The sequence below is a fragment of the Malaclemys terrapin genome, chromosome 21 (genome assembly GCF_027887155.1).
Source record: "Malaclemys terrapin pileata isolate rMalTer1 chromosome 21, rMalTer1.hap1, whole genome shotgun sequence".
NCBI classification, from domain to species: Eukaryota; Metazoa; Chordata; order Testudines; family Emydidae; genus Malaclemys; species Malaclemys terrapin.
In genome coordinates, this window is record NC_071525.1 from 21223454 (window position 1) to 21245591 (window position 22138).

At 57.2% G+C, this 22138-nt stretch overlaps 2 protein-coding genes across 2 annotated transcripts in view; one reads left to right on the plus strand and one right to left on the minus strand.

Annotated features, from left to right (window-relative positions):
• Nucleotides 1-22138, minus strand: part of LOC128826875 (carcinoembryonic antigen-related cell adhesion molecule 5-like) — a 113073-nt gene that overhangs the window by 19560 nt on the left and 71375 nt on the right. The window lies entirely within an intron of this gene.
• On the plus strand, nucleotides 7608-21360 carry LOC128827116 (carcinoembryonic antigen-related cell adhesion molecule 3-like). Its single transcript, XM_054010856.1, has 6 exons — nucleotides 7608-7677; nucleotides 9181-9555; nucleotides 17047-17145; nucleotides 17287-17378; nucleotides 19525-19566; nucleotides 19934-21360. The coding sequence occupies exons 1-6, from the start codon at nucleotides 7623-7625 to the stop codon at nucleotides 19979-19981; spliced, it is 711 nt and encodes a 236-aa protein (XP_053866831.1). The 5' UTR covers nucleotides 7608-7622; the 3' UTR covers nucleotides 19982-21360.

Sequence of the window (22138 nt, forward strand, 5' to 3'; positions counted from 1 at the left end):
CACCTCTGAAGAGCCTTGAATGTCAGCATTGCTCAACGCAGTCAACTGACTTGACTTGGATTGTGCCTGAAGAAATTTGTTATTTTTCCCTTTTCTTCTTGCATCTCTCTAGCTTTCTTCTGCTTTCTCTTCTCAAATCCTGAAAGATATGTACGTTTCATTTTTCTAACCCTTACGATCGTTGACTATGTGATGATACCTGCAAATAAATTAATTCCCTTGGTATCTTTCATTTTTGTAGGTAGTGTGACGCTGTACCCAATAATGCTTTATGGGAATATGACATAACTGGAATATGATCTACTGATGCTATGTAACATATCTATATAAAGGTTATGATCTACTGAATCTATTAATCCTATCTGCATGCATGCCCAGGTAACTCCTAAACTCCATCTTGGAGCTGGACTGTGCATAGGTGGAGACCCACAAGAAAAAGTCTATTTAAACCCCTGGGAGACCCCTCCATGGTGGTCTTCCGCTGGCTAAAGAGCCTCCCTACCCCCCAGGATACTTGAAGGGAACTGGAACAAAGGACAGTAACAACAAGGGGTGTGAGTGATTGCTGGACCCAGACTAAAAGGAGATTAGTCTGTAAAAGGGAGCATTCTGGAACTGGGGAGAATCTTATCTGTATTCAGTTTGATTAGACATAGATTTGTGCATTTTATTTTATTTGGCTTGATGACTGAGAGTTGAACACAGCACAGGAAACTCTCAGGGCCCCAGGCCCAGCCCCCCCCAAGCCCAGCACATCCCAGTCTCCCTGCATCCAGGTGGGCTCTGCCTGCTCCCCCTCTCCAGCCCCGAGCCCCCCTGCTCCTAGCTGGGCATCTGATACCCCCGGCCCCAAGCCCCCTCTGTCCATTGTCTTCTCTCCAGGGAAACAGGGTCGTACACAGGGTGGCCTGGGCCTCCTCTCCTCTCACCTTGTTAAACCAGTAACACCCGGGGACACTGAGTCCCACTCCCTCTGCATGCAACCCACTGGAAAACACGGAAAAAAACAGGAAACCCCCCCCACTTCGTCTCAGTGACTTACTTTGTTCTGTCTGTTACTATTTGGAACCACTTAAATCCTACTTTCTACATTTTATAAAATCACTTTTTACTTATTAATTAACTCAGAGTATGTGTTAATACCTGGGGGAGCAAACAGTTGTGCATATCTCTCTATCAGTGTTATAGAGGGCGAACAATTTATGAGTTTAGCCTGTATAAGCTTTATATGGGGTAAAACGGATTTATTTGGGTTTAGACCCCATTGGGAGTTGGGCATCTGAGTGTTAAAGACAGGAACACTTCTGTTAGCTGCTTTCAGGTAAACCTGCAGGTTTGGGGCGAATAATTCAGACCCTGGGTCTGTGTTGGAGCAGACGGGAGTGTCTGGCTCAGCAAGACAGGGTGCTGGGGGCCCGAGCTGGCAGGGAACGCAGGGTGTAGAAGTAGTCTCTGGGCACATCAGGTGGGTGGCAGCTCCCAGGGGCTTTCTGTGATCCAAATCGTCACATGTAGTTAATTGAAAAATTCCTTATGTACCCGTGGGTTGCCCCTGGCCCCGGCCCCTTACCATGCTCCTTACCCCCGCCTCTCCCCTCTCTCGAAGCCTCAGCGCGCCGCGGCCAGGAGCTGCCCTCGACAGCGCTGCAGCGGTGTGGCTCCGGCGGGACCTGAGCTTGCAGCCCCGCCCCCTTACCACGCGGCTCGGAGCGGGAGGAGCTCGGGTCCCACCGGAGCCACGCTGCAACGCTGTCCAGGGCCGCTCCGGGATGTGGCGCGCTGAGGCGCCAGGAGCGGGGCCGGGGGGGGAGCCTCAGACATTCTCGTGGGGGCCCCTGCGGGACCCAGGGCCTGGGGCAAATTGGCCCACTTGCCCCCCCCCCCCTGGGCGGCCGTGCCTGCCATATTTACTATTCTTTCTACACATGGGGATGGTTTGTTCCTGCAACCGCAACAAGGCTTCTTTAAAATACAGCCAGCTCTCCTGGACTCCTTTCCCCCTCATGTTATTCTCCCAGGGGATCCTGCCCATCGGAGGGAGTCAAAGTCTGCTTCTCTGAAGTCCCGGGTGTCACGGACTCACAGATCGTGCCCATTCCTGGCCCCGTGTGGTCCGTGAGGGGTGCCCCTTTCAGTGCGACAGCCCTTCTCGGGGGTCCACTCTCTCTCGGGGTCAGGCCCCTCCACCTCCTGGAGCCGCACCTCTCTGAGCCTTAGCACGTCTGTCTCTGCCGTGGGCCCCCTCAGGGAGTCCCCTCGCTCTGGACCCCCTGGGCCTCCACCCCCGAAGGGGTTGATGCCCCCCCCCCCCGGCCCTGTTCTCTAGCCCGGAGCGACTCTCAGCCAGTGTAAAACAGGAGGATTTATTTAGTGTCTGAACCCAGCACATTCCCTGAGCAGTGGGAGGGGAGGGAGATGCCATGATCCCCACAGGTGGGGAGGCTCTGTATGGTTGCCAGGCATCTAGTTTTTGCCCAGATTACCCAGTTGAAAAGGGACCCTGGCAGTGCCAGTCGGCACCACCCACCGAGGTGACGGCAGCTCCCTGCCTGCCCTGGCTCCGCACGGATCCCGGAAGCAGCCGGCATGACCGTGCAGCCCCTACACACAGGTGCGATCAGGGAATCTACGCCCACCGCCCCCGCCCTGAGCGCTGGCTCCGCAGATCCCATTGGTCGGGAAACGCAGCCAATGGGAACTGCAGGGGCAGTGCCTGCAGGTGTGGGTAGCGCGCTGTCACGGAGTCCCCGGGCGATGCTCTGGAACTGCTCCTCACAAAGCCAGTCAGGACTTTGGGGAGCCTCCTCTCCCCCAGAGCAGACTGTCTCCAGGGCAAGACGCTCACACGGCTTCACCTCCTGGGTCTCTCCTGGGAGCATTCAGCATATGCCCCTCCATGCGCTTCCCACAGCGAGTCGGCCCAGGCGGGGTCCTGGGGAAGCCACAGAGTCCTGCACCCCCCACTTCACAGTCAGACATGACTCTCAGCCAGCCAGTAAAACAGAGGTTTAATTATCAGAGGGGTAGCTGTAAGGAGGGCTTTGGGATGTATGGCCACTGGGAGGCTTTTGGGGACAGACACCTGTTCTCGCGGGATGGGCTTCACCTGAGTAGGGAAGGAAATAGACTTCTGGGAGGGAGGCTGGCTCATCTTATCAAAAGAGCTTTAAACTAGGAAGTTTGGGGAGAAGGTTGGGAGATGCACAGTTAATCTCCACGCCAGATTCCAGTATGGAAAAGGTGAGTAAAATGAGAGGAGACATAGCCGGGGAGACGAGATTGGACATAGGAAGGACAGGGGGGACGGGCGCAAGGAGGCCCGCAACATATAGTGCTACTAATGGGAGACAGGCTAAACGACATACATTAGGGTGTTTATACACCAATGCGAGAAGCCTAGGTAATAAAATGGAGGAATTGGAGCTCTTGGTCCAAGAGCTGAAACCGGATATCGTAGGAATAACAGAAACGTGGTGGAATGGCAGTCACGACTGGAACACAGGTATGGAGGGGTATACGCTGTTTAGGAAAGACCGGAACAAAGGTAAAGGTGGGGGGGTGGCATTGTATGTCAACAGTGAAATAAGCTGTAAAGAAATAATAGTGGATGGATTAGATAACACAGAGTCCGTCTGGGCAATACTCACACTGGGTAAAAGGACTACTAGAGCCTCTCCGGGGATAGTGCTTGGAGTGTGCTATAGACCGCCGGGATCGACCCAGGATATGGATAAGGAACTATTTAATGTGTTTAGAGAAGTAATTACTAATAGAAACTGTGTAATTATGGGGGACTTTAACTTCCCGGATATAGATTGGGGCACAAACGCTAGTAGTAATAATAGGGCTCAGATGTTCCTAGATGTGCTTGCTGATCAATTCCTTCATCAAGTGGTAGCTGAACCGACGAGGGGGGAGGCCACTTTAGATTTGATTCTGGTAAGCAGTGAGGACCTCGTTGAGGAAGTGCTAGTGGGGGACAATTTGGGCTCCAGTGATCATGAGCTAATTCGGTTTAAAATACATGGGAGGAGTAACAGAATTAAGTCAAAGACTAGGGTTTATAATTTTAAAAAGGCCAATTTTAACAAATTAAGGGGACTGGTAAGGGAAGTGGATTGGGCAAACGTATTAAGGGATCTAAAGGCAGAAGAAGCCTGGGATTACTTCAAGTTAAAGATGCATGAGCTGTCGGAGGCCTGCATTCCAAAAAAGGGAAAAAGATTACAAAGCAGGAGATTTAGACCGAGCTGGATGAGCGACCGACTCAAAGGGGTGATTAGGAAAAAACAGAAAGCGTACAAAGAGTGGAAGAGGGGAGGGATTAGTAAAGAAACTTACCTTAGTGAAGTCCGAGAATGTAGAGATAGAGTGAGAAAGGCCAAAGGCCGTGTAGAGTTGGACCTAGCGAGGGGAATTAAAAGCAATAGTAAGAGGTTTTACAGCCACATAAATAGGAAGAAAGCAAAGAAAGAAGAAGTGGGACCGCTGAAGACTATTGCCGGAGAGGAGATTAAAGACAATCTAGGCATGGCGCAATATCTCAATGAATATTTTGCATCGGTGTTTAATGAGGCCAATGAAGGTATTAGGGATACTAGCACCACTACAGAGGGGCATTCGGGATGGGGGATTACCGTATTCGAGGTAGAAACAAAACTTGATTGCCTTAATGGGACTAAGTCGGGTGGACCGGACGATCTTCATCCGAGAATATTGAAGGAATTGGCGCGGGAAATAGCAGGCCCGTTAGCGATAATATTTAATGAATCTGTAAATTCGGGGGTGGTCCCGTTAGACTGGAGAATAGCTAATGTGGTTCCTATTTTCAAGAAAGGGAAAAAAAGTGATCCGGGTAACTACAGGCCTGTTAGTTTAACATCTGTAGTGTGCAAGGTGCTGGAGAAAATTCTGAAAGAGAAACTAGTTGAGGACCTGGAGGTTAGTGGCAATTGCGATAAATTACAACATGGTTTTACGAAGGGCAGATCGTGCCAAACGAATCTGATCTCCTTCTTTGAGAAAGTAACGGACTTATTAGATAAGGGAAATGCGGTGGACCTAATATACCTGGATTTCAGTAAAGCGTTTGATACTGTACCCCATGAGGAACTATTGGTTAAACTGAAAAACATGGGGATCGATATGAAAATCCAGAGGTGGATAGGGAATTGGTTAATGGGGAGAATGCAGCGGGTCGTATTAAAGGGTGAACTGTCGGGTTGGAGGGAGGTTACTAGTGGAGTGCCTCAAGGTTCGGTTTTGGGACCCATTTTATTTAATCTATTTATAACTGACCTCGGGACCGATTGCAGGAGTGGGCTGATAAAGTTTGCGGATGATACGAAGGTGGGAGGCGTTGTAAATTCGGAGGAGGATAGGGATATCCTGCAGGGAGACTTGAATGAGCTTGTGAATTGGAGTATCAGAAATAGGATGAAATTTAATAGTGAAAAGTGTAAGGTGATGCATTTGGGGATGACTAATAACAATTTTAGTTACAAGATGGGGACGCATTGGTTAGAAGTAACGGAAGAGGAGAAGGACCTAGGGGTCCTCGTAGACCGCAGGATGACTATGAGTCGACAATGCGACGTGGCGGTGAAAAAAGCCAATGCTGTCTTGGGATGCATTAGGCGAGGTATATCTAGTAGGGATAAGGAGGTCCTGCTCCCGTTGTACAAGGCGCTGGTGAGACCTCACTTGGAGTACTGTGTGCAGTTCTGGTCTCCCATGTTTAAAAAAGATGAACTCAAACTGGAACGGGTGCAGAGAAGGGCCACTAGGATGATCAGAGGAATGGAAAACCTGTCGTATGAAAAGAGACTAGAGGAGCTTGGGTTGTTTAGTCTGACAAAGCGAAGGCTGAGGGGGGATATGATTGCTATCTTTAAATATATTAGAGGGATTAATACAAGGGAGGGAGAAGAATTATTCCAGCTTAGTACTAATGTGGATACGAGAACGAATGGATATAAACTGGCCGTGGGGAAGTTCAGGCTTGAAATTAGACGAAGGTTTTTGACCGTCAGAGGGGTGAAATATTGGAACGGCCTTCCGAGGGAAACGGTGGGGGCGACGGACCTGTCTGGTTTTAAGATTAAGTTAGATAAATTTATGGAGGGAATGGTTTAATGGTAAAACATAGTAGTCAAGGAAAACCAAACAATGGTAGGTAAATCGTATAATGGCTGACAGGGGTCAGGCTGGTGACTCTTGCCTATATGCTCGGGGTCTGACTGATCGCCATTTTTGGGGTCGGGAAGGAATTTTCCTCCAGGGCAGATTGGCCGAGCCTCTGGAGGTTTTTCGCCTTCCTCCGCAGCATGGGGCAGGGATCTCTAGCAGGAGGGTCTCTGCCGATTGAAGTCACCTAAAACAGGATTGGGGACTTCAACAGCAGAGTCCAGGGAAGGGGTAGGGACGGTTTTATGGCCTGCAGCATGCAGGGGGTCAGACTAGATGATCATAATGGTCCCTTCTGACCTTAAAGTCTATGAGTCTATGAGTCTATGAGCTGTGTTAGTCTGAATCTGTAAAAAGCAACAGAGGGTCCTGTGGCACCTTTGAGACTAACAGAAGTATTGGGAGCATAAGCTTTCGTGGGTAAGAACCTCACTTCTTGCATCTGAAGAAGTGAGGTTTTTACCCACGAAAGTTTATGCTCCCAATACTTCTGTTAGTCTCAAAGGTGCCACAGGACCCTCTGTTGCTTTTTAGAGGTTTATTAGATGACAGGAACATGGTCTAAAACATGAGCTTGTAGGTACAGCGAATGGGACCCCTTCGCCAGGTCCATTCTGGGGCGAGCGAGGCAGACACCCCCGTCCTCACTCACTTCCCATCGCCAGCCAGCTCCAAACTGAAACCCCCTCCAGCCCCTCCTCTCTGGCCTTTATCTCTTTCTCGGTCCAGGAGGTCACCTGATCTCTTTGTTCACCTTTAGCTATCCCCTTGCAGGGGGGAAGGGCCCCAGCCATTTGTTACCAGGAGACTGAGTGTCAGTGATTTATGCACACTGGCCTTTCCCCAGCACCTAGAGACTTCAGAAATGCATAGGGGAAACTGAGGCACCCACACAGTATTCAGAGGAAACATTAAGAACAGTCCCACTTTGTCACACGCGCACCTCGCACATCCGCCTGGCTGCGCTTCTGCCTAGGGGCCGGACGTACCGGCCGCTTCCGGAAGCAGCGCAGAGCCAGGTCAGGCAGGGAGCATTCCTTAGCCCCTCCGCGCCGCTGACTGGGGTAACTGCTGCCCGGCTGGAGTCCGCACCCCAAATCCCCTGTCCCAGACCCGAGCCCCTCCCAGACCCTGCACCCCAACCCCCTCCTGCACCCCAACGCCCTGCTCCAGCCCGTAGCCCCCTCCCACACCCTGAAGCCTTATTTCTGGCCCCTTCCAGAGCCCGCACCCCCAGATGGAGCCTTCACCCCCTCCCACTTCCCCAGTGAATCACCCTGCCGCCACAGCGGCCGAAGGGGAAGTGGGTGGTTGCAGATGGGAAGGGAAGTCTGAGCCGGGAGGGGCCTCATGGGGCTGCCCTGCCTGTGGGTCCTGGTCCCAATGCAGATGCCACCCTGCCCAGTTCAAGGCAGGTCCTGGTGCAACAAAGGACAATGGGGCAAATCCCCAACAGGCCGGGCGGCCCCTGGAGAGCGATTCTCTTGGCAGGTGAGAAGGGGGAACCCAGGTGTCTGGGACACAAATGCATCCAATAGAGAAGAGCAGAAACGAAGGTAGAGGGGCTGCGGGTCGGGAGTGAGGGGCTCTGGCAGAGCTGGGAGGGGGGAGACCAGGGCTGGGAGAGCAGGGGGCTGTGGGTCGGGAGTGAGGGGCTCTGGCAGAGCTGTGGGGGGGAGACCAGGGCTGGGAGAGCAGGGGGCTGTGGGTCAGGAGTGAGGGGCTCTGGCAGAGCTGGGGGGGGGAGACCAGGGCTGGGAGAGCATGTGCACAGACACACACGCAGACATGTGACACCCACACAGAGACATGCCTGTGGCCCAGACACAGACACACACAGAGACACACGTAAGCTGCACTGACACAGCTGTGCTCACACACACACTGATACACACAGTTGCAGAGATACCGCTCTGCGAACACACAGAGAATACACAGACACAGCTCAATACAAACACACACACACCCCCTGCCCAGGCTGGGGTTCAGGGGGAAGGTGTTTGGGACGATGCTGTCGCCAGCTCGATGTCGCTGTCTGTGTCCCTGGTGCAGCCCCAGCCTGGGGGTCCCGTTCCCCAGGGGCCCGGGGCAGGTTCCCCTAGTTGGAGGCCAAGCTCTGGAAGGCCGAGCAGGAACCGGCCCAGGCTGGGCCGTCCTTAGGATTTATGGGGCCCTGTGCAGTATTATTAACTGGTGCCCGTGTGCCCGACAGCAGCCCGGGCTCGCCTGTGTATGTTAGAAAAGGGGGGGTGGGTCTTTTGAAGGCTTTATTAGGAAAACTGAATGTCTGACGATCCAAGCATTTAAGGCTAAAGACGAATACTCAGATTGTGCATCTAAAAATCTACGCAAGGATTTTTCAGAGATGTGATTTTATAATCTTCTGCTACACACGAATGAAATATCTTTAAAGCAAATTTTAAACTCGGGTCCTGCAGAGTGACATGTTCGGAGTAACTGTGACAGTGACGCACAGCTGGTTTTGTCAGTAAATTCAGAACCTGTCAGTGTATCCCTGGGTGTCGGCAAACACCTGTGAAATGGCTTCGTTACCCCTCAATGGCTCGTTAGCGGTCAGGGCCGGCTCCAGGGTTTTTGCCGCCCCAAGCAGGAGGGAAAAAAAAAAAAAGCCGCGATCACGATTCTTCGGCGGCAATTCGATGGCGGGTCCTTCGCTCCCAGAGGGACTGAGGGACCTGCTGCCGAATTGCCGTCGAAGACCCGGACGTGCCGCCCCTCTCTTCGCTGGCCGCCCCAGGTACCTGCTTGCTCCGTTGGTGCCTGGAGCCGGCCTTGTGCTGATGGGCCCGGCCGGCTGGAGGCTTTTTCACTTTCAGTTCCTAGATCCCCTCTGGAGGAACCTCACCAGGCCGCAGCAGCCAGGGGTGGTGGGAGCCTGCGGAAAGGGTCAGAACAGGGATAGGAAGGGGGCCCCAACTGACCCCCCACACCTCGGCCTCTCGCTGCCCAACTGAGACTTTCCTCCCCCCGCAGCCTCTGTCCTGGGCTCCTGCCTCCAGCCGGCGCCGGCCCAGACCCCAGTGACCATCGTCCTCACCCCGCCGAGCCCCGTGGTGGGAGGGGACGTCAGCCTGGCCCCGCAGAATCTGCCACAGGACGTGCTGGTCTGCAGCTGGTACCGATCAGCGACCACTCATGAAAGCAGCCGGATCCTCACCTACTACCCACCTCCTGCCCCTGATCAGATCCCTGGCCCAGCCTACACGGGGCGGGAGATAGCGGGGCCGGGCTGCACCCTGCACATCGCGGGGTTAACGCTCAGCGACACCGGGAACTACACGGTGCTGATACAGAGCCGTACTGGTACTAACCCTGTTCGCTCCATCAGGGTGGTTCTGCGCGTCTCTGGTAAGTTGCCCCCACGGGAGCTGCGCTGATCCCAGGCCATGTGCCCCCCCCGCCCCGCCCCAGCGATGGGGGTCTGGGGATCTCTCCCAGGGATCAGCGTGGCTGGGTCATGGAGGAACCTGCCCCCAAACACAGGCCCTGCCCTGTACGTGGCATCCCGGATGGGGAGTGACACCCCCCCCAACCCCCAAACAGCAGCTTCTGTGGCAGTTGGTACAATCTGCATTAACCCTTGGCCCACTGCACAGACCTCCCCACGCAGACCCCACTCCCCAGCCCTCCCTGGAGAGAACCCAGGAGTCCTGGCTCCCAGAACCCCCTTCTCTAACCCACCAGCCCCCACTCCCCTCCCTGAGCTGGGGAGAGAACCCAGGAGTCCTGGATCCCAGAACCCCACTCTTTCCCATGTAGCTGTGTCGCCCTCCAATGAAGTTTGCAGCTGGATAACAGCTCACTACTGCCGCCAGGCGCCTGGGTCTGAATCCTCCACAGGGCTGTGGGGCAGGAGCCCCGTACAGTGAGGGCTTCCCTGGGGGTCAGGTTGGATCCAGCCACTCCCCCCAGTGATGCTCTCTCTGTTCCCAGAAATGTTGCCCAGGCCCACGGTGACGCCTGACCAAACCCAGGTGCTGGAGAACGGGACCTTCACCCTCACGTGTAACAGCTCCCCCAGCACCGACACCGTGCTCTGGCTCCGGGACGGGGCATCCCTCATGCCCAGTGAGCGGCTGGGGATGTCCCCTGAAAACCGGACCCTCATGGTGCCGAATGTCACCCGGGGCGACGCCGGCGCCTACCAGTGCGAGGTCGGGAACCCCATCAGCTCCGTACGCAGTGAGCCCAGCACCGTGATGGTGGCCTGTGAGTAACTGCAGCCCCGTCCCCCGGCCGTGCTGCCCCTGGCCCTGCCGGCATCACCCAGCCACGGAGATGCAGCTGCCTCTGGGGTGGGGCAGGGTGCTGGTTAAACAGGGACCCCTCACTGGTGCCATCCATCCGCTGACCCTGTCCCTCTCTGTGTAGATGGGCCAGACTCTGCCAGGATAGACCTGCCCGGACTGTTGCGGAGTGTGGGGGAGTCAGGGCCCTGCACCCCTCTTCCCGAGATTCACTGCGACTCTCAACCAGCCAGTAAAGCAGAAGGTTTATTTAAGGACAGGAACACAGTCTCAAGCAGAGCGTGTAGGTACGACCAGACCCCCTCAATTAGGTCCCTCTGGGAGGTTCAGGGAGCTTAGACCCCAGCTTGGGGTTCCCTGCCTTGCACCACCCAGCCCAAACCGAAACTAAACTACAAACTCCTCCCGCTGCTCCTCTCCTTTGTTCAGTCTCCCGGGCAGAAGGTGTTAATTTTCCCCACCCCCGTTCCTGGCTCAGGTTACAGCTCAGGTAGCTTCCTTCAAGGGAAGTCCCCCCTCCTCACTGCAATCCCCCTGCAACATTCCCAGGTCAAATCTGCCCTGCTCCCTGCTCCGTCACATCTCTCCCCCCTTCCAGACTGAACTGAGCGGGGTCACTCTGACCAATGACCTGGGGAAGTTCAGGCCCCCCTCTCCGGGACAACGCGTCCGCTATCAGGTTGTCACGTCCCTTCACATGGACCACGTCCATGTCATAATCCTGCAGGAGCAGGCTCCATCTCAGGAGCTTGGCGTTGGCTCCTTTCATCTGGTGCAGCCAGGTCAGGGGAGAGTGGTCGGTGTGCACGGTGAAGTGACGCCCAAAGAGATATGGCTCTAGTTTCTTGAGGGCCCACACCATGGCCAGGCATTCCTTCTCGATGGCCGCGTAGTTCTGCTCCCGGGGTAGCAACTTCTTGCTCAGGTACACGATGGGGTGTCTCTCCCCCTTTTCATCCTCCTGCATTAACACCGCCCCCAGTCCTGTGTCTGAGGCGTCGGTGAACACCATAAAGGGCTTGTCAAAGTCTGGGTTTGCCAGAACTGGGCCACTGACCAGAGCCTCCTTCAGCGCCCGGAGAGCCTCCTGGCACTCCTCGGTCCAGACCACTTTGTCTGGCTTCCCCTTCTTGCACAGCTCAGTGATGGGGGCGGCTATGGCGCTAAAGTGGGGCACGAACCTCCGATAGTACCCTGCCATCCCAATAAAGGCTTGGACCTGCTTTTTGGTTTGAGGAGCGGGCCAGTCTCTGATCACCTCCACTTTGGCTGGTTCCGGCTTTAGGCAGCCGCTTCCCACCCCGTGGCCTAGGTAGGATACCTCAGCCATCCCCACCTTGCACTTCTCCGGTTTTACGGTCAGCCCAGCCTTCTGGAGTCGATCCAGCACTTGTCTAACCTGGGATATGTGGTCCTCCCAGGTCTGGCTAAAGACACAGATGTCATCGATATACGCCACGGCAAAACTCTCCATCCCCCTCAGTAGCTGATCCACCAGGCGCTGGAAGGTGGCCGGCGCTCCCTTGAGGCCGAAGGGCAGGGTCAGGAACTCATAGAGCCCCAGAGGGGTGACAAAGGCCGATTTCAGCCTGGCATCTGCATCCAGCGGCACTTGCCAATAGCCCTTTGTAAGATCCATGGTGGTAAGGTACCGAGCACCTCCCAGCTTGTCTAGGAGCTCGTCCGGCCTGGGCATGGGGTAGGCATCGGCTACAGTGATGGCATTGAGCTTCCAATAGTCCACACAGAACCGGATCGACCCGTCCTTTTTGGGGACCAGCACCACCGGCGAGGCCCAAGGGCTGGAAGACGGCTGGATCACCCCCAAAGCCAGCATGTCATTGACCTCTCTTTCCAGGTCCTGAGCAGTTTTCCCTGTGACTCGGAAGGGGGAGCATTTTATAGGCGGGTGCAATCCTGTCTGCACCCGGTGGACAGTCAGATTAGTGCGTCCAGGCTGGTTGGAAAACAGCTGTTGGTACAGATGCAGCACCCCTCCGATCTCAGCTTGCTGGGCAGGGGTTAGCCGATCAGAGAGGGGAATTGCTTCCAGGGGGAAGCCAGCTCTTGTCCCAGGGAATAGATCTACTAAAGGGTCATCTCCCTGCCCCTCCCAATGTCCACACACGGCCAACACCACATTCCCCCTGTCATAATATGGCTTCATCATATTCACATGGTACACCCGGTGGTGGTGTGCCCGGTTCGACAGCTCCACCACATAGTTTACCTCGTTTAGTTGCTTGACAACCTTGAAGGGCCCTTCCCAGGCGGCCTGGAGTTTGTTTTTCCTCACGGGGATGAGGACCATCACCTGATCCCCAGTGGCGAAGGCGCGGGCCCGTGCTGTGCGGTCATACCAGACCTTCTGCTTCCTCTGGGCTCTGGCCAGACTCTCCCTGGCCAGGTCCATGAGCTCGGCAAGTCGTTCCCGGAAGGTCAGGACATACTCCACCACCGACTCTCCGTCAGGAGTGGCCTTCCCCTCCCATTCGTCTCTCATCAGGTCCAGGGGCCCCCTTACCCGCCTTCCATATATCAGTTCAAAAGGCGAAAACCCGGTAGACTCCTGGGGTACCTCCCTGTACGCAAACAGCAGGTGAGGTAGGTACTTGTCCCAGTCCTGTGGGTGCTGATTCATAAATGTTTTCAGCATCATTTTTAGCGTCCCATTGAACCTCTCCACCAGCCCGTTGGATTGGGGGTGATATGCTGAGGCCCAGTTGTGCCGGACCCCACATCTCTCCCACAAGCACCGGAGTAGGGCCGACATGAAGTTGGACCCTTGGTCCGTCAAGACTTCCTTGGGGAACCCCACTCGGCTGAAAATGGTCAGCAGCGCATCCGCCACAGTGTCTGCTTCGATGGACAATAAGGGCACTGCCTCGGGGTAGCGGGTGGCGAAATCTACCACCACCAGGATGTATTTCTTCCCAGACCGGGTCGTCTTGCTGAGAGGTCCCACTATGTCCATGGCCACCTTCTGGAAAGGCTCCTCTATGATGGGCAAAGGTCTCAATGCTGCTTTCCCCTTGTCCCGGGCCTTCCCCACCCTCTGGCAGGGGTCACAGGATCGGCAGTACTGCCGGACGTTGGTGAAGACCCCGGGCCAGTAAAAGTTCTGTAGCAGCCTCTGCCTGGTGCGCCGGATCCCCTGGTGCCCTGCGAGAGGGATGTCATGGGCCAGGTACAGTAGCTTGTGGCGAAACTTCTGGGGAACCACCAGCTGCCTCCTGATCCCCCACGACTCCACTTCCCCCGGGGGAGCCCACTCTCGGTACAGGAACCCCTTCTCCCACAGGAACCTCTCCTTGCATCCTCTCCTCATGGTCTGTACCACACTGAGGTCAGCCAGGCCCCTTAGCTTCCGCAGGGAGGGGTCCTTCTGCAACTCGGCCTGGAACTCGGCGGCTGGGGAAGGGATGGGGACCCGCTCCCTCTCGTCGGCTGGGTCGGAAGCCCCAGCCACCCCGAGGCCTGTCCTTGGGTGTTCCCTCCCCACCCGGGAAGGGTTCGGTGCCTCCGGTGGGACATCCTTCCCAAGGTCAGGGCGTAGTGCCCCTCACCGGCTCTGGCTACGGGTCACGACTAAGGCGGTCTGGGGGCTGCTTGGCCAGTCCTCTAGGTCCCCCCCCATCAACACCTCAGTGGGCAAATGGTGGTGCACTCCCACGTCCTTGGGGCCCTCCTTGGCCCCCCATTTCAGGTGTACCCTCGCTACGGGAACCTTGAATGGGGTCCCGCCCACCCGTCAGGGTCAGGAAGGTGTTGGGCACCACCCGATCTGGGGCCACCACCTCGGGCCGGGCCAGTGTCACCTCTGCGCACGTGTCCCAGTATCCATAAACTTTCTTCCCATCCACCTCCAGGGGAACAAGGCACTCGCTCCGCAGGGACAGCCCCGCACCAACCCTGTAAACGGAGAACTTTGAATCCGGAGCATCTGGCCCCCCAGAGAAGCTGGCCTGGGGCCCTTCTCTTTCTTGAGCAGTTGATAAGCTGCCAGCCCCTCTTGCGTGAGAAGCCTGCCCCTCGTCCGTCTGGGCCTCTACCAAGTTAACCCGGTGCGGGTTCCGTCTGCTCAGTCTGTCCTTGAGCTTGGGGCACTGGGCCCGAACGTGGCCTCTTCGGCCGCAGTAATAGCAGCTCATGTCCCGTGGGTCCCCTCGAGCCAGTCGGTTGTCCCTGATGCTGGGCATTCCCCGTGGGAGGGGATTCCCCATATTCCCCCTTTGGGAGGTCCCAGGGTGACTCTCTCTCTGCATCGCGGCGGGCCTGTTCCTTTGGGGCTCCTCCCTGCCCCCCCCTGACCGGCTCTTTACAAACTCATCAGCCAGCTGCCCTGCGTGTCGCGGGTTCTCTGGCTTTCTGTCCACCAACCACAGCCTCAGGTCGGATGGGCACCGCTCATACAGTTGCTCCAGTACCAGCAGTTTAATCAGGTCCTCCTTCGTCTGGGCCCCACCAGCCCACTTGCTGGCGTATCTTTCCATGCGGACGGCTAGTTGCAGATATGAGATCTCAGGGGTTTTATCTTGACTCCGGAACCTTTCCCGGTACATCTCAGGAGTCAGCCCAAACTCTCGTAGCAGGGCCTTTTTGAATAGTTCGTAGTCCCCTTTCTCTGCCTCTCCCAGTTGGCGGTACAATGCCACGGATTTGGGGTCCAGTAAGGGGGTAAGGACCCGGAGTCTGTCCGCGGGATCAACCCGGTGCAGCTCGCAGGCCGTCTCAAAGGCCTCCAGGAAGTCATCCATGTCCTCCCCCTCCTTGCGTGGGGCCAGGATGCACTTATCAAAGCTCCGTGCAGTCCTGGGTCCCCCATCACTCACCGCAGCCGGGGGTTCACTGCCCTTCAATCTCGCCAGTTCCAGTTCACGCTGATGCTGTCTCTCATTCTCCTGTCTCTGTCTCTCATTCTCCTCCCGTTCATGCTGATGCTGTCTCTCTTCACGCTGATGCTGTCTCTCATTCTCCTGTCTCTGTCTCTCATTCTCCTCCCGTTCATGCTGACGCTGTCTCTCTTCATGCTGTCTCTGTTGTTCACGATCCTCCAGCTCTCTCAGTTTTAGCTCTTTCTCCCATTCCAGCCAATTCCGCTCCACGGATGCCGAACGTCGCCGGGAGGATCCTCTGCTGGCCGGTGAGGTCACGGCGCCTTCGGTATTTGCTGGGCTCCTCCCCACCCTTCCCCTAGGCATAGGAAGGAGGGGTCTCGGGAAGCCCTCAGCAGCCGGCTGACCACTCCCAGCTGGGACAGACACTGGTGCCTGCGCTGCATTTGCCAGGCTGCTTCCCTGAGACACAGGGATCAGTTCATTCGCGCGATCTTCCTCCTCCAGCCGGGTAATGAGCTGTGCTTTGGTGAGCCTCCCAATGCACAGCCCCCTCTGCTTGCACAGCTCCACCAGGTCGCTCTTAAGCCGCTTGGCATACATCTTCCTGCTGGCCACTCACCGGCCTGTGTGCTCACAGCTCCCCACAGTTCCCAGGGGGACCCCTAGTGTGCCAGCCCTTCTCGAGGTCACCGCCTCTCTGCCAGGGTCGAGCTGCAGACTCCTCCGCCCCTGGGACCACTCGCTGCGATCCCCCCGGGGGACCCTGTTACTGCAAAAGTCCTTCTCGCTGGTCACACACTCCCAGGGGTAATAACCGTCTCTCTCTCACTCTTCAGCACGCCTGGTCCCCGTCAATCCCCCTTCGTTTTACTGCTCCCCAGTCACTTACTGCAGGAAGCGCCGTCCACGGGGTGCAGTAGATCCCACCGCTGCCACCAGTTGTTGCGGAGTGTGGGGGAGTCAGGGCCCTGCACCCCTCTTCCCGAGATTCACTGCGACTCTCAACCAGCCAGTAAAGCAGAAGGTTTATTTAAGGACAGGAACACAGTCTCAAGCAGAGCGTGTAGGTACGACCAGACCCCCTCAATTAGGTCCCTCAGGGAGGTTCAGGGAGCTTAGACCCCAGCTTGGGGTTCCCTGCGTTGCACCACCCAGCCCAAACCGAAACTAAACTCCAAACTCCTCCCGCTGCTCCTCTCCTTTGTTCAGTCTCCCGGGCAGAAGGTGTTAATTCTCCCCACCCCCGTTCCTGGCTCAGGTTACAGCTCAGGTAGCTTCCTTCAAGGGAAGTCCCCCCTCCTCACTGCAATCCCCCTGCAACATTCCCAGGTCAAATCTGCCCTGCTCCCTGCTCCGTCACACGGACCCATTGCCCTGACCTCGGGTCCCCTCTGAACCTGACGTGTGTCTCTGACTCCGTCCCAGCCCTGAGCTATCGCTGGGTTCTCAACGGCACCGACACAAACGAGACCAGGATAATCTTGACCTTTAACTCCACAACCTGGGCTCAGCAGGGCACGTATGAGTGCCAGGCTCACAACCCCGTCACCGGCCGCACTGCCTGGGCGTCTGTCGCCGTGTGGGTGACAGGGACGGGTGAATCCCGGGATGGAGCAACGCGCTGCAGACACAGAGATCCCAGGTCTGGCACCAATGCCCCAGTGTGGCGCTAGGGGGTGCTGGGCTGCAGGGAGCAGGGTGGGGGGATTGTGGCTGAATGTCTGATCCAACCCCCCCCCACATCTCTCCTCCAGACGCCCCTCGTCCAGCTCTCTCTGCCGGGGCCGTCGCTGGGATTCTCATCGGGTCACTGGTGGGGGCAGCACTGGTCGGAGTCGGGGCCTATTTCCTCTGTGAGTAACAGCCCCGCCCCCTGGGAGAGCCAGGACTCCTGGGTTCTCTCCTTGGTTCTGGGAGGGGAGTGGGGTCTAGTGGTTAGAGGGGGGAGCTGGGACCAGGACCCCAATTCCAGCATCTCTGATGATTCCTCCCAGCCTCTCGCTGCCGGAACAAGACCCCCAAGAAGAACGGGGCACCCGTCCTGGTGTACGAGAACCTGCCCCTTACAGCCTGGGTGGGGCCAGTGGTGAGTGACAAGGGCTCAGCCCCTCCCTCTGCTATTCCAGTCCCGCCCCCTCCTCTGCGGGTGCCACTCATGTTATGCAGACAAAACTACACAGGATCTTTTCGGGGGGCAAGGCAAAGATGCCACATTTATTATGATAACAATTTGCTCTAGTGTGGCGTCTGACGAAGGGGGCATTCACCCACGAAAGCTTATGCTCCAATACTTCTGTTAGTCTTAAAGGTGCCACAGGACCCTCTGTTGCTTAATTTGATCTATAACCACTAGCTAATACCTTAATGCTTATACACACACACACACACACACTCACACACACACAGACACACACACACACCCCAGATGTTCTGCAGCTGCTGGATAGTTACTAGTCCTGAACGTAGCTTGAGTTCGTGGCTTGATTTCACAGCTTGGATTCGTAGCTTGTGGCGGTAACTGGCCAGGAAAGCCGGGCACAAGGAAGGGCCGGTCTCTGTCGGGCGCACCGATGCCCTTCCATGTTGGCAGCAGAACGTTACCCAAAGTCTTCCATCTCCCCCATCCTTTTTGTAGGCTTTAGTTTGAATCCAGTGTCTATGGGTCTTGCTGTGTCACGCTGCCTCTGGGGTCGGTGTGATTAGGGTTACCATATGTCCGGTTTTTCCCGGACATGTCCGGCTTTTCGGCAATCAAACCCCCGTCCGGGGGGAATTGCCAAAAAGCCGAACATGTCCGGGAAAATGCCGGCCGGGCACTTCCCCTCCCGCAGCGGCTCTGCTCCTCCCCTGACTCTTCGACTCTGTTTAAGAGCCGGGCTGCCCGAGCACTACCGGCTTCGCGCAGCCCCCGTGCCTCCGGACCCTGTGCCGCCAGAGCCCGGGAGGGGAAGTGCCCAGCTGGGGGCGCAGGGTCTGGAGGCATAGGGGCTGCCCGAAGCCCAAGCGCTACTGGCTTCACGGTTTGCCGGGCAGCCTCCAGACCCTGCGCCCCCAGCTGGGCGCTTCCCCTCCCGGGCTCCAGCTGCGCTGGGGAAGCGCCGGCCGGGGGCGCCGGCAAACTGTGAAGCCGGTAGCGCTCAGGCAGCCCTTTTCGCGTGGCTGGGAGTGGGAGGGAGTAGGGGGCGGAGTTAGGGCGGGATTGGGGCAGGGAAGGGGCGGAGTTGGAGCGGGCTGGGGTGGAAAATGGGCAGGGCCAGGGCCCCGTGGAGGGTCCTCTTTTTTAATTTGTTAAATATGGTAACCCTAGGTGTGATTGATCACCCGTCAATTGCAGACCTGACTTTCAGCCTGGGACCAGGCTTTGATCTTCCTTCTATTGTACCTTTGTTCTTTTCTTTTAGGGTGGATTCTTCTCACTTTGTCAGGGCTGTTGTCTGCATCTTCAGCCCTTGGTGTTTGCACTTCACTTTATCAGGCTGGGGCTGGAGGTTGATTCCACACATCTGAACTAAACTAACAAGACTACAGCAGGTTTTGCAAAAATGAAGGTTGCAGCCAGCCCTTACAAAATGGAGTGAGCGTTTTAAAATGGAGTTTGAGTTACAATATGGCAAACAGTGAACAGAAGTTACACCTTAGAGACTAACACATTTATTTGAGCATAAGCGTCTTTCTGTGTGTTCCAGTCTATGCATCCGAAGAAGTGGGCTGTAGCCCACGAAGCTTATGCTACAATAAATTTGTTAGTCTCTAAGGTGTCACAAGGCCTCCTGTTCTTTCTGCGGACACAGACTAACACGGCTGCTGCTCTGAAACCTGAATTTTGAAAGAGTTCAAGTTTGAGTGATTTAAGCAGAAATTGGATTGAAAGTGAAACTTACAAGGGCAGCTGGCTGAACTGTGGCTCTTAACAAGCATTTTAATTGTTAATTAGCCAGTTTTGGGGTAACCGGTTTTATGAATCAATGTTGTTTCATTCATAAAACTTTACCTATGAAGTTACATTAATAAAGTGAACAATTAAAAACAATTTCATTCATCAGTTCTACACTCAGTCCCGACCCGCAGCCCCCTGCCAGTTTACCCTGCCCACTTTGGGTGGGGTGGGGGGGCTTACACAAACCCTAGGTCTCATTGACTGTCCCAGGGTCCCCCCCCCTGAGCTCGTCTGGGGGTCTGGGGGGGTCTCTGGGGTCTGGTGCTAACGACTCTCTTGCCTCTGCCTCCCCCAGGCCCAGCCCGGGAGCCCCCCTGACCCCAGCCCCATATACCAGGTGAGTGCCGGCCTCTTGCGCTGTATCCTCCTCCCTGAGGGAGGGTTCGGATCCAGTGGGGGAAGGGGGGAGATGCCCCCCCACAAGCCCTATGGCTGGGAATGGGGCTGGTTATCACATCCCCTGGGGTGGGCAGAGTGAGCCAGAGGGGGACCAGCCGGGAGCCCCAGGGCTGAGGGGAAGGGTTGGGGGGGACCAGCCAGTGGGGGAGGGATGGGCCCACCCAGGATGGGAGGGGCTGTTAGGCCCCTGGGGTAGGAGGGGCTGTTGTAGCCCCATGGGGGACGTGAGGGGCTGAGCCCTGCAGGGTGGGGTCCCCGTTTCTCCCCTGGGGCATCTCTGGCTGAATCATCCCCATTTCCCCCAGATGCTGCAGCCCCGACAGCTGGACGTGTATGAGGAGCTGAAGAACTGATGCCCCCTCCTGCCCCCGGGGCATGCTGGGAAAGGCGCGTCCCTGAGCCTGGGTCTTGCTGCACCGGGGACGTCCCGTTGATGAAGCATTAAAGGGCAGGAACAGTCACCGCCCGGCCCGGGGGGTGTGTCCATCCATCTGTCCATGCTGCTTCCCTGGGGCCCATCACCGCAGCGTCTGGGCCCCTGCGAGGAAATCAGAAAGTCGGCGCCTGTGACTGGCTCCAGCTCCATTGTGCCCAGCACAGGATTTGGCTTGGTGACTTCTCACGACCAAATACCCCCAGCCTGGGCACGTGTCCTGTTCTCTGCCCGCCTGACCTGAGCCTGGCGCTCTGTGTCCCGCACCAGGCCGCGGGAGCTCCCCACTGCACGGAGGGGCCCGGGCGGCTCATTGACCGGCCGGGTCCCACGGGGAGTCTGTGGGGCTGCAGGGACTCAGACCTGGGACTCCCCAGTGCCTGGCTGGTGCCCAAACCAGGGCCAGGGGTCCCTGCCCAGGGCTTCCCCCCAACCCTCCCCCCAGTGCCTGGCCCCACGTCTTCCCCTCCCCGGGGCAGTTCTCCCCTGCAGAGCTGTGAGCAGCGAATCCGACCCGCCCGGCCGGGACCTGGGGCCCCTGGCAGAGGGCACAGGGCACCGAGGGACTCGCGGGTCCCTCGGCTCTGACATCTCCAGACCAGCCCCCAAAGGGGCTCCGGAGGTCCCTGACCAGAGCCGGCAGCGCTGGGCACGGTGACTGTGGTGAGCCGTGTGCCGGGGGCACGGCCGGAGCTGTGTCTGACCTGGGTCCCAGGGGCTGGTTCCAGCCGGGCAGCGGGAGGCGCCAGGCCCATCCCTGGCAGACAGGAGGCACCGGGCCATTCTCTCTGTGCCCAGCTCCGGGGGCGCTGAACCCCACAGGAGCTGCCAGGAGCGGGTTCGGGATGTCGGGGCTCTGGGAAGCGCATTCCCATTTTCTTCTCCATGTCACCCATTGTCCCATTAACTCCATAAGAACGGTGATACTGGGTCAGACCAAGGGTCCATCTAGCCCAGTGTCCTGTCTACCGACTGTGGCCAGTGCCAGATGTCCCAGAGGGAATGAACAGAGCAGGGAACCATCCACTGGTCCATCCCATCGCCCATTCCCAGCTTCTGGCAAACAGAGGCTACGGACACCATCCCTGCCCATCCTGGCTAATAGCCATTGATGGACCTGTCCTCCAGGAACTTCTCTAGTTCTTTTCTGAACCCTGTTATAGTCTTGGCCTTCACAACCTCCTCTGGCAAAGAGTCCCACGGGTTGACTGCGTTTTGTGAAGTAATTTCATTTGCTGACCCCTAGTTCTTGTGTTATGAGGAGTAAATAACAGGAGCCTCCAGCGGCTCCTTCTCCCAGCTCTGGGCTCTGGCTGGTCCATACACTCAGCTCTGGGCTCTGGTCCATACACTCAGCCTGGTTTGCTCTGTAAGGCCTGGCCGTGCCGGGGCTGAGCGGGGCACGGGTTGGGGGTCACTGCTCAGCTGAGGGTTCTGGGCCTTGGGGGGGAGCTGGGAACTTGGCCAGTGGCAGCACCAGGGGCTGGGCGCCCCAGGGGGATACTGGGTGATTGGGGGGGCTATCGCTGACCTGTCGAGGGCTGAGCGGGGGGTTGTGCTGCCTGCGGAGGGGGGTCAGGGGTCTGACCCCCAGCAGGGCCAGAAGAGGCTCCTCACAGTGGGGCAGGGGGTCGTGAGGGGCCTGTGAGCCCAGCACCCCGGGAACCATCACACACGCGCAGCCCAGGGGTGCAGGGGGAGCAGAGCGGGAGCAAAGGCCCACCCGCGAAGCAGCCAGACCGCGGGAGCCCCCGGCGCGATACGGCCCCAGCAGGGCCAAGGGGACCCACGTGCATCTGGCCTGGAGCCCGGCAGGGCTGGGCACTCGCTGCTGCCCCCTGCTGGCGAAGCGCGGCCCAGCCCCCCACAGCGCTCAGCCAGACAGGGGCTGCCCCGGGAGGGAGCTCTCGGCCCCCCTCCTGGAGAGCCGGGGGGCCACCCCGCTGGGACAGGCCTGATTTGCACCCCTGGGCTGGGACCCTCTGGGCTTTGCCCTTCGCTGCAGCAGGACCCAGGGGCGCTGGAGCCATATGGACAGTGGGGGGCTGAGAGCCATTGACCCAAACTGCAAACCCTG

Excerpts from the sequence above, each read along its gene's own strand:
- LOC128827116 (XM_054010856.1), top strand. The coding sequence starts at position 7,623 with ATGGGGCAAATCCCCAACAGGCCGGGCGGCCCCTGGAGAGCGATTCTC. Across the intron at positions 17,146-17,286 it reads AGTCGGGGCCTATTTCCTCT|CCTCTCGCTGCCGGAACAAG; the intron begins GTGAGTAACAGC and ends GATTCCTCCCAG. Across the intron at positions 17,379-19,524 it reads CAGCCTGGGTGGGGCCAGTG|GCCCAGCCCGGGAGCCCCCC; the intron begins GTGAGTGACAAG and ends TGCCTCCCCCAG.